The sequence below is a fragment of the Cariama cristata genome, unplaced genomic scaffold, assembly GCF_000690535.1.
Source record: "Cariama cristata isolate BGI_N322 unplaced genomic scaffold, ASM69053v1 scaffold9568, whole genome shotgun sequence".
NCBI classification, from domain to species: Eukaryota; Metazoa; Chordata; class Aves; order Cariamiformes; family Cariamidae; genus Cariama; species Cariama cristata.
Genome location: NW_009632822.1, coordinates 1 through 12,315, shown reverse-complemented (window position 1 = coordinate 12,315; position 12,315 = coordinate 1). Strand labels below are relative to the sequence as shown.

General features: G+C 38.7%; 1 protein-coding gene across 1 annotated transcript in view; it reads left to right on the top strand.

Moving 5' to 3' along the window:
- The window catches only part of LOC104166549 (sodium channel protein type 5 subunit alpha-like), a gene marked incomplete at its 3' end in the record, with an annotated part of 24,743 nt that extends 20,778 nt beyond the window's left edge, over window positions 1-3,965 (top strand). The window contains exon 6 of the mRNA XM_009706513.1: window positions 3,735-3,965. Within this exon, the coding sequence (XP_009704815.1) occupies window positions 3,735-3,965 (231 nt within the window). The remainder of the gene's footprint in view (window positions 1-3,734) is intronic.
- Between the last annotated feature and the right edge of the window lie 8,350 nt (window positions 3,966-12,315).

The following is a 12,315-nucleotide window of genomic DNA, read 5'->3' as shown; positions in this document are numbered from 1 at the left end:
TGCGAGTTACTCTCTTTCTTTTGTTTTTGCCTTTTCTCCCCCCTTGTTTCCAGACTGTGCATGAAAGCGTCTGATGTTCTGTAGGTGATTGCCAACATCTGGTATGGATGTCATACTGAATTATGCTAATACTTTCTCACATCTTGTAGAAGGAACGGATGGTGTTGTGGGATCTTGCCATTTCTCATTGTTTGGTGTTGCTTGCATTTTCTATGGTTTCTGATTTGCATTTGAAAACTGATTATTTGATTAACCTCTGAATGTGGTAATATGTACCTGCATTAACAGGAATGTTTGGACCAAATCCTTCTTGCTTCCTGCAGATGTCAGGCTGCCTATACAGCCCTCATTCCACTGCTTTTGGATCTTGTGGTGCTTTTCATGTCATGCAAGCAGGATTTGGTCCAGAATTGTGGAAAGAATTAAGTGATTCAGGAAAAGCCTGTATTGATTATGTTCCTGCTTATTGCAGGGGGTTTGGACTAGATGACCTTTACAGGTCCCTTCCAATCCAAACTATTCTATGATTCTATGATTACTCCATACAGAGTAATCTATAGACCTATTGTCATTAATGGGTGTAGGTGTTACTCAGCTTTGGATCCTCAGTTTTTTCTGCATGCTGCCTGGTTTGATGTTTGACTTGCAAGAATTAAGTAAATGCCTTTAATGCCCCATAAATAGTATCTTCTATTAAGCTATATTGCAGTGCTTTCATTGGCACTATTTCAAAGGAGGATTATATATCTAGAAGATTTAACAGTGCTCTAAATTCAAATACATCTAGCATTGCTTTTACAAAACATGGGATTGATTCAGAGAACTGTGGAGCACCTGCAAGAGGCTCTGGGTGTCCTTATTTCCCCCCAGCCCTTCCATTTGTGAGGCACAGAAAGTTTAAATGAATGGTGATTTAAACACTTTGCTTAGCAGTCAGTTGTGCCAAGCAACATGATGGATGCTACTTAATATTCTGGGCAAATTTTGTTTTTAAAGGGTGAGAAAAACCAGTTAGACTGTAAGTATACCACTCCCCAAATTATTTTCCTGAAAAGTTTTAACAAAGGTCCAGAAGGCGGAGTACAAGTTATTTTTAAATGGTCTTTAATTACAGCAGTTGTATTACTAAAGCATTGTCTTCTTAAACTGTTCAGAAGCCTATATGCTACTAAAATGAAAAAAGAAAAAGAAAGTAAAGCAGAAAGCCCTCTCATAAAGAAATTATTTGATACCTGCAAGGAATGAACTTGTAAAATAGTAGTATGGGATTACTATTCTATTTAAAACCCCAGTAAGTAAACTGGGAAAAACATGTTTCATTAAATGACCTTGAAATTAACAATACTGGGGCCTGATTTTGAAAACAGATAGTCTTTGTGAGTGATTAGGATTTTGTGGATCTTGTTTCCTAATGTTGTCGCTATTCACATTAGGACTCCCATTGTCCTTGCCCGTGTGAGTAAGATTGATTAGTGTACTTAGACGAGACAAATACAGGCTCCCAGCTTGTATTTGTATTACAAACAAATAAATGTGTTGCAGGGATTTCACAGAGGGTACTGTAGTAAAAGAATTTGTGGTTTGGCTTTTTTCCCTTTCTTAAAACTTGGTTTGCATTTGGACCTCCCAAGTTTCACCAGCTTCAGTGAAGAAACATCTGCGCGTTCAAAGGACAGCCAATGATGAGAATCAGCAAAAACATTTCAGAATATTAGATAATAAAAAAATATTCTAGTGCATTTACAAATCATACTTATTTTTCCCCACCTCACTACTTGTTTACGATCTGACTGTCTTAAAGGTCTTACGGTCTTAACACTGGATAAGGGTGAGACCCCAGGAAGTCCTTCAGAATTTGGCTACAACTAAAAGTACTTTCACTTCAGGTATAAAGTGCAACCAAGACTAGATTATCAGAAGAGCTATGATTTTTATTTAGGCGTCAAAATAGGTAGCCAAATCTACAGATCGACTCAAAAGTTCAAAGCTGGTCTTCTTCTAGGTACCTGAATAGAACTGATCTCATTTGTAAAATCCCTTTCTGGTGAGGATGCAGATAGCGTGAAAATCCAGCTTTCGCCTAGTGTTTGTACTACAGTATTTTTTGCTTTATTTTTGAGTAGAGCAGGGAGCTGTCTAAGCTCTGTCTCTTTACCGTGCCACAAAGTAGCTTTAAAGAGACAAACAAAGAATTTGGTGGAGAAAGGGGGCTACCCACACCTGATGGGTCAGTCCCTTTAGGTTAAATGGCCACTTTATAGACATTAATATCATTCACAGGTTATCCTAATGGCAATACCCAATGCAGGAGTGGAATATTTTAGGCTGCTGGATAGAGAGACTGTTGGTCCTGTTGGCAACTGTTCTAGCAACTAATCCTCCTTTGAGAAACTGTGATTTCCCCTTACTTTAATGGCAGAATTTTAAGCAAGACCAAAAACCCGTTTTGCCTTCCTGTGAGTCCTCAAGTACATTTTCATATTATTTTAAATTATACAGCGCTAGCTCAACCTCTGTGGCTGCCAAACTCTTGGGGTGGAATTCCAGGGAACTGAGATTTAATGTGTATGATCATATTCAGTGAGCAAATCAATGTGCTTCTGAGTATTGCCCAGGAGAATTCCTCCTGTTTCCTCTTTGCATTTTCTTTTTTTCCATTTAACTCAGCTCCTCTCGCTGCTGCCACACTGGTGACACTGATTATCAGAAGCACTGATTACTACTTATCGAGTATTAATTAAATATAAATAGGAAAGAAACAACAAAATTGCTACCATTGTGCAGCTGATATTAACGTCCAACTACAGCACACAAGTTTAAAAGAAGGGCCTTTTTTTGAAAAGAGTGGGTTTTGTCATATTCATGTAACATTCAATCAGCTCAAATAGTGCTGATCTCCAGGAACACTTCAAAAGCAAGCAGTATCTTTTGAGAAAACAGTATCATTATTTATATCTGTATATTTATAGAATAATAAACTGAAGCTAGTGTTGCAAGGTGAAATAACACAGGAGAAGCTAACTCGTGTGAGCCAAGCCTTTGGTGTTTGTAATAACATGATTTATCTATATTGGCATATTATAAAATTAATAACTTCGCCTAGGTATTGTTGGAGCCTCAGCTTATTTTACTCAAATGGTTTCCACTGGGTTTATTTGATTGCCCATGTTATTTGGCTTATTTCTAATCCCAAATTCTTGTTGTCTTAAGCAAATGAATTGAAGGCAGAGGAATTATTCGTATGAGGACAGCAAGCTGAATTTGTCACTAAAATGTGTAAAATAATGAAGAAATAAATAACATTTCCACACCTCTTCATCTGTTTACGTGAGGAATAAAGTTATCAGAATCACCTGAGTGATTTAAAACTAATTCACATTCTCAAAATTCAATGGGATTTAGGCTTTACAGCCTTTACTGCAGCTCCATGAAAATATAAAAGACTTTCTGTATTTTCTTTATCCACGAATATCTTTGTATCTCGCTGTTCCTCCATCCAGTTCTTTCCCTCCATTTTTAAACCAGTGTTTGTGTAAGAGTAATACCAAGACTTTTGTCCAGACAAAAGAAGGCCAAACTAAACGTTCATAGTGATCACTTGTCTCTTGTTTCTGCTGTCCAGTTACAAACATGTAGTAGAAACCCTTCCATGGAGATTTCAATCACAAAAAGTAGCTATCTGCAGTCACGTTTCAGTCTCTCAGTCTATAAACTCTTGACTTTTATCTCCCTAGGACTGAAGACCATTGTAGGGGCACTTATCCAGTCTGTTAAGAAACTTGCTGATGTGATGATCCTGACCGTTTTCTGCTTGAGTGTCTTTGCCCTCATAGGCCTCCAGCTCTTCATGGGCAACTTGCGACACAAGTGTGTCAGGGACTACACCAAATTTAACTTCACCAATGGCACGTTGTACTTGGATGGTAGGATGTGGAACACCTCAGAGGAATTTCTTAGTGATCCAGGTAAGCTCTTCTTTACCCTGTTGTCTGTTTTTTTGGTTGTTTTTTTAATTATTATTATTATATTGACTGAAGACTATATGCAAATGCAGCAATAGATGAATGCTGGCTCTTCATGATGTCGATGTGCTTTTGAAAGATCTACGTAGCTGCTTCTGATTTCTGTGGTACCTTCACATTTCATGCTGAAAATATTTCTGGTGTTTTCCTATGACACGGACTAAGATCCTTGTTCCATCATTGATGATTTTCACAGTTTTAGGGTGTCTCATGATATTTTTCTTAAAGCTCCCTTTCCTGGTATTAGGTAATCACATGAAAACTTCAACTCTATGTGTGGGTCTGGTTTGCACACTGTTTCTTTAAGACAATTTGTAGCTCCTGCATTTTCTAGCAAAACTTCAAAATTTGAATTAAGGGTCTTAAAAAAATCAAAAAGCAAAGCAGAGCAATTCAGTATTTATTAATCTGAAAAATCCCAAGAGCATTTTTTTAAGGAAATCTTATGCTATTAGGGCCCTAACTCATTATCTGGGTCGGGCCATCCTGCAGTATCTGGTGCTGTGATGTTTATTATCAAAAGGCTTGTTTTCTAGGCCAAAGCAATTTTTAATACTCTACAGTCTGCTATACTTTGAATTACCATGAAATAGGTTCACTGAACTAATTTATTAATATTTTTAAAAATAAGCATTTAATGTAAATAAACTTCAGAATGTAAACAAGTGGCCCAGCTGTTGCTGCTCCAAAACCCTCTGAGTCACCGGCAGACCCACACAAATTGCGGTGCACATGGACTCACATCTAAAACAATTCAGTGATGCTCTTGAGGGAAGGAAGCAGCCAGACTGATATGTGTTGGTAGGAACTTATGACCAGTGACCTTTGGTATTTTATTTTGAGGAGAAGAACGAACCGCATAATCAACTCAATAGCTGGAAATTTCGTTGGGAGGAAGTGACATAGTGTCACGTGGTACCTCTGCTCTGACTGTGTGGACCCTACAGTTCTATATCTCCAGCCATCTGTACTGTAAAAACCCCACGCGTGACTCGTGGAAGTGGCCTGGTTTGACCCAGGGCTCTGTTGAACGCCTGGCACAAGGTTGCCTCCAGCTCCTGCTGGCTTCTCAGCATCGTGCACCTCTTCAGCCAGGCTACATGGTCCAGAGATTGGGCCAAGGGCAGTCCCTCTATTCCACACTGGTGACTTCTGGCCTTTCTGCTTGGTTCCTCTCTCTGCAATCTGAGCAGCCCTAGAAGCAGTGGTGTTAGAAGAGTTTCATTCAAGGAATAAAAAGCTCAGCATTGGTGTCTTTAATGCATGATGTGGTTGATGCAAAATTAAAGAAAGGCAGCTCACAAAGTTCTAGCTGAATGAGGATTGTCTTTGGTACTGACCCTGATTATCAGGTTGTGTGTCCTCTCAATGTCCCTGTATCAGAGCCTCTTGTCAGCTGAAAGGGGAAAGCGCTCGCCAGAGCTAAAAAACACCACACCGGATCTATGCTGGCTGGTGACGAGCCTGCTGACATGATTTCCCACCCATGCTGTCTGTGCTTCCAGCTTGGAGATGAGTGCTCACGGAGCTAGTAAAGATATCTGTGCACCTGTGGTGGATTAAGGCACTTCACGGCTCCTCCACCCACAGATAACTGGCAGCTGTGTGAGGCGCTGCTCTCCCTCTCACAGAGGCTTTGAGAGATAAAATAGTGATGGCTGGAAGTATAAAGCCCTGTAATGAAGGTAAAGGGATGAAATGGAGCTGTGAAGATAGTCTGGCTCTCTGGAAATGGAAGTAGGGTAAATGTACTGCTGGAGAGTCTCTATAAAAATATAGTTAATGTCAGGGCCAGCTGCAGCATTGCTTTAAATGGGAGGAATTGTACAGCTGCTCCAGCATACCACCAGCAAGTTTATTTGTGTGGTCCTGATATGGGGAGGAGGGGAGACACTCCCTTATATCCATTTAGTAAATCCAGCAATGGTTAATATGGTCATGAAAATATACTTGTTATCACTAAAGGAGATTTACCTATTACAAAGATAATCAACTTAGTGAGATAATGGATTAAAGTGAATTAAAGTTTGACCATGTGGTATCAATAATACGTAATAATAATATCAATGAATGTTTTCATAGTATCTGAAAATAAAGACACGGTACATTATGGCAAACAGCTGTCAGTTATGGTGGATGGACAAAAATGATTTAAATAGTTGAAGTGTTGAGTCAGTGCAGCAGGCCATGGAAGAACTAGAAGAAAAGTAGATTTATAGGAAAAATGTACTGACCTCTGAATAAGAATAGTGAAGTATTCCTTGAAATGCTGGAGAAGGTGCCTTTGCTATTAGGCTAGGGAGAACAATATTAAGTAGGATTTTCATTTAATGTTGACTATTGCACTAAAGCAATTCAGAAATGGAAGGACTGGCTCATTTTGTAACTAGATGGGATAGTGCTTTGTATTTCATTTTGCATAAGTATTATGGTGAAATGAAGTGAATGTTTAACAGAGTAGTACTGACCACAATTTAATAATAGTCTGAATTTCAAGTACTGCAGGGAATTAAGCAATACATACCGTTAAATTAAAGTGTAGGCAGACTAAATTAGATAAAAAGAGGAATACATTAGAAACAGAGTAGTGTCAGTGTTTATTCTGAAGAAGAACTAGAGAAGAAAATTGGCCAACATGCTGAGATAGTAGAGTTCACTCAAAGAGAGCACAGACAATTACAAAAGTTCTTTGGAGATTTCTAAACCAGTGTGGCTGAGTCATTTAGTTTGAAGCAGGGATACTAATCTAAAAAACAGAAAACTGAAGTACTGTCAGAGATTCAGGATAATACTTTTTTTAGAAAAAGGGATGTAAAGAAATAAAGGAGTGAAAAACACTCAAAAGCAAAATTGGAAAAATGAATTGTTAATTCTGTTCATCAGGAAACCAAAACAGAGAATCAAATTGGGGTGATATGCCAGCTCTGCTCTTCTTGGAGAGTAAAAGTTTGCTTTGGCTTCTTTGAAAGAATTTTTAATGTCTTAAAGGACAGCATGAAGCTTCTGAAATGGCATCAGCCTTCTCTTGTGCTGTTGAACCTTTTTTGAATGGAAAACCAAAAACGAGTGAAACCCCTTAAAAGGGTAATTCCGTGAAGAATTGCCTGGTGCTGCGGAGGAAATAGCTGAGAGACTTAGTCCTGATGTGCAAAGAAAGATAAGAACTTGGTTTTCAGTCTTTCAGAGCCCTTTATAGCTTGAAATAACTATGTGCCACAGGCATTTGGTACAGGAGACATTCTGGTTTTGTAGAAGGCCTGGGATAGCTTCAGCTCTGCTTTCTTATTCAAAACTGACTTGGTATCTGGACTAAATAGTATCCTTTTTCCTTAGCTCCTTTCAGCCCTCAAGCAGGAATTTTTTTCTCATCTGTCTCCTCTTGTTTTGATTTTATGGTTGGGGAAAAAAGTCAGTTTATAAACTTTGTTTGCATCATCATTGGCTTAACCGCAATTACGTGGTAACACTTGATTTTTGATTGATCCTTGAGGAAATAACCACTGTTCCCACAAGGGTTCAGGAACTCCTTCCCTTAGCTACACACTCAAGACCCATATGTACCTTCCTACTCTACCACTGTGGTCACCACGACTATCTTGTCTGATGATGTAGGTGCTGCCCAGCCTCTCTGCTACCTCTGTTCCTGCCTCCACCACCAGTAAAGGCAGCATACCAGCACTAGTAGTGGTGGTGGCAGGAAATGTGGTGGCAGAAGAAATTTTTTTTTTTTTCCTAAATCTGGTAAAGAAAAAAAAACCCTAAAAAAATTGGTCCATTTCTGTGCATGATAGATCGATAACCCCCTACCACCTCCCCTTTCAGGCCTTTGGCTGTTACTTAATCTTTCTTGAACTAGTCAATCCTACTTGCAAGGTTTCTAGGCTTGTTGAGAATTGCTGGGTTCCCTCCTCCTATTGTGCATCTGCCGTGAGACGATCGTATAAAGTAAATCCCATAAGGACTAATGATTTCCTACCTATCCACCCAATATTTGCTTGTTCTTTCCATTGTTTCAATGGCTCCTGCAGCTGGAGGAAATGCCAGGTAATTCAGGAAGCAAGAAACAGAGCCCTTAAACATGGGGATTCAGTGGGAAAATTCACGCAGATCTCTTCCATTTAGCTTCAATAATCACTAAGTCCTAGCATACAAAAGTGACATGGAATATTCCTAATCTGACTGTCAAGAAGGAGACTTTCTTGGCATTGTCATTAAAAGCTTAATTCTGGGAAAGAAATTTCTTCTAAGGTACTGCAGGTGCCTTTGGTTTCTCAGCCTAGTTACTGGGCACAGCAGCTATGGTAAGGTGAGATACCTACTTACTCTCTCCTCAACTCACAGTGGAGATGAAGGTCTAAAATCTGCCTTTTGGTGTGGACACATATCTCATGATGAACAGAAGGATTTTCTATTCTTTCCACCCATTTAAATGACTCTAAGTCTTCACAATTTACTCACCAACCTCTAACAAGGCAGCTTATCAGAAAAGTTATTCCAGTCTGGTTTTGCCTCCAATGAGTAATGCTTACCACTGCAAACCTAGGAAGGAGGAAAAGGAAGATTAAGGCAGAAGTAGCTCATTAGGTCTCCCAGTCTCCTCTGAAGGACTGTTCTTTGCCTGTATGAATGAAGTGTGGAACGGGGGACAGTTGAGCATTAGATAGAATCAGGCTAAAAAATTCTTGATGTCAAGTGCTAATGGTAAAGTTAAACTGGAGGCACAGCTCGTTCACTTGGGAAAACAATGACTACTAGTAAGTATTTTCCTACCTGCAATTCTAGATTTGGTAAAGGATTGCAATCAATAGGCCCAAGGAGGATTATTTTTAGACGTTAATAATAAGAAACTTGGGCATCTGAAATTGTAGATGCAGCAGTGCTCATATATAAAAATGAAATAAAAAAAAAAAGTAGAAAATAGTGATAGGTTACATCCACAGCATTACAAAAATTATGTGATCAATGTATCAATATCAAAGTTATTGAGCTGTCAGTTACCTTTAGGAGAGCTAATAGTTTAGAAATACTGGCTGATTGATAAACTGCAAGCTTAATTCCAATACTTGTAAAGATTTCTAGGAAAGTAACTGCAAATAGCATGCTTGAAAGCCTGTCTTAGGTGGTGTGTAAATTAAAGATGTATTTGATGATGTGAAGCTTTATGAATGTGTGAGTTAGAGTGGATTGAAAGCTATATGATGTCAGATATGTCACTGGCTTAGAGAGAGAAAAGATGTATCAGTGAACTGAGTGTAGTCGATTCACATGGCTGATGACTGTAGAATCTTTAATGCCATTTATGTATTCCATTACTAAAATGGATTATTGACTAGTCAGTAAGCAGCAAGTAGAAATCCGAGTTTAAATACTGTGTTCTGTTGTAGAGCAGGGCTCCATGTTAATGCTGAACAGATAAGAAAAAACTCTTAAGAAAAAATCCTTAAAAATATAGTAAAATTATTATAAAATCACTTATAAAATGGTAGTCTCAAACCCCAGTATTTTCTTTTTCTTTAAACTAATTACCCTACTTAAGACACGGAAAGGGTCTTGTTTTCAAAGTGTTCTATATATGTTTTCTTTCAAAATCAGTATCCTGTAAGGTAAAATAAAACCCTGTAATTTCCTTTAGATAATCCTGTCCAAGCTATTGAAATAAAAAACAATTAAAAATAAAATAAAAGAATGTTTAAGCTTTAGTAACCTTTTACTAGGAGGAATCAACTGTTATTTTTATAGCTTAAAAAAGGACTTTTCAGGGTTGTTATTTTTTTTCTTCCAGACTAGTTTCTGGCATTCGTTTCATGGCAGTGATTTTTCTCTTCTTCTGAAGTCAAACTGTGTATTTACCAAAGATCTGGGGAAAAAAAGCTTTAATTAAAAAGAAAAAATCCAGATGAAGATAAATGTAGTATCTGTTTTGTCATTTCCAGTCAGTCCTGGAAGACTTACAGTTGCTTCAGGTTCTATATTTAGAAAGATGTATAAAAAACATTAAGTGTAGGTCCTTATTTTAGGTGCCTAGTCTTTGCAGCTCCTAATTACATCCAACAAAGTGATGAGAGTGATTTGGAGAAGGAACTTTCTGAGATGGCCTCTGGAGGAGCCTGCTTCGTTTTCTATCTCTTAGTCATACTAGATGGCCTAGGGAGATGGTCCAACTAAACCAGCCATGGTAGATGCCTAAGGTTGAGGAACGTGAGCCCTCTGCATAGATGACTTTCGGTTGCAGAGCAACTTGCTGAACATTGATGTGATACCCATCCAAATCATGGTCTCCTTGGGTGCGTGAGAAGGGATCGCAGGCTTGTGGGAAGCAACTGGTATTGCATGTGGTGTGAATGCAATCACAGCCAGTCTGATTGCTCAGACCTGATAAATCAGGAGCGGTTCCAGACCAATGTGAAATAATTCTAGAGCCTTTCCACATCCTCCTCTTTGATGTCCTAGGTGTAATGCGCTGTTGCAATAAACAGGCATGGACATTGAGGTGTATATCTGTGAATATATAGAAATATATATGTTTGTATATAGATAGGGGTGTGTGTGTACATACATATTTTCTCTAAGCTCTGTGCCTGATTCTTATCTCCGCCTGACAAATTGCTTCATGTTTGCTTTCAGAACCACTGAAATGGAACTGTATGAACAGATATTCTGAAACTGTATGAGAACTGTATAGAAAATAATGATGTCCAAGTCAGATAATAAATGTAACAAGTTTGGGGAGAGCTGAAGTGTTTGAGGTGTTGTCTGAGGTGGTAATAGAAGACAGCGAGTGTTTGATGAGTAATTATGGACGTGGGAGGAAATAGGGAAGCAATAAATCAGGTTGAGACTGAAATAGGTGTTTTATTATGTATGATTGTATATGAACCAATGATTAAGACAAAGAATCTCTCTGGGCTTTCAGACTGTGCTTGTCAGCACGGAATCTATTCACGTGACTCCACTGTTAACTGTAAATATTGTGGCTTTGTTCGGGTGCTGTGGATCTTTTGATAAATAGCTTCATAAATGCTCAAACCATAATGCTCTGGTATGTTATTAACATGGCTATTGTACCCGTGCGCTTTAATGTTTTAAGCTAAATAGAAAAAGAAAGGCCAGCGGAAGAAGTGCAAGGATCAGAATAGGAAACAACCATAGGAATTGGTACTGTTGTATCCAACACAGTCTCTTCCACACCATCGAATGGGATTTTTGGGGGCCTTGTGGTGAAAGAGTAAGTTCTTATCTTGGAATAGTTTGTAAAAGACGAGGATTTGTCCCCCACATACATTTCTTTTGCTCTCATCACTGCATTACTGCTCACAGAAGAGATCTACTAGAGGACAGATCTGCCACGGAAGACTCAAATTGAACATTTTCAGAGTTTTCCTGCGCCTTCAAACTGTTCATAAACTACCAAACCAATACATGACTTGACTTGCACAGTGATGTGCATTTGAAAGGACCTTGTCGCCTTGCCCTTTTACGCCTGTTTGTGGACTTCTGCTTGCTCAGGGTTCAGCAATAACGCATCTTGCAAAGGCAAGAGGTAGCTTTCTCTTTTAACTCTGGATAGTCAGCCCAGGTGCACCATAAGCCCACTAGCAGAGAACAGCTTGCATTGCTGCTTTCCCTTATTGCACTAATTTTAAGGAACAAATAAACAAATATTGTCTCCTGATACTTTTCATCAATGCTGAATTCATCCAAGTGAGGTGGAGGTAAAATATGGGAACTGCCAGGCTCAGTCTGGCCTTGGTGTACCTACAACAGCATCTGCCTGTGGCACAGAGCAGCCCCATGTGTTCCAGAAGAAATTAATAAAGCCTGAAGTATAGATATTTTTCTAAATTTTTATTAACATTAACTATTATAACTCTAGATATCCTTATCTACATAAGCAACGAATCTCTCTGAATATTTTGGCCACAGGGGCAGCCTGCAGCAGTAGCTGAAATAGCAAGTGTAGTGAAAAATATTTCCTTTATCTTTAGTTTTGAAATTTTTTTGCTTTTCTTTTCTTCCCCCCCTCCATTTTCTTAGGGTAAAAACCATTGTTATCACATTCTGTGACGGGGAGCACACAAAGCTCCCTGTTCTCATTTTCCAGAATACATGCTATTTTTTACTGTGATAGTTACCTCTTTTCTAAGACAAAAGATCTCAATTTTTTCAGTTGCTTTTCTTACTAAACTTCTCCCAGTCACTCTCATTACCTGCTTCTCAATACCCTCCAGTCCAGCAATTACCCTACTGAAAGCGATGCTATGGTCTGTCTTCTGGACCATAGAATCATAGAATC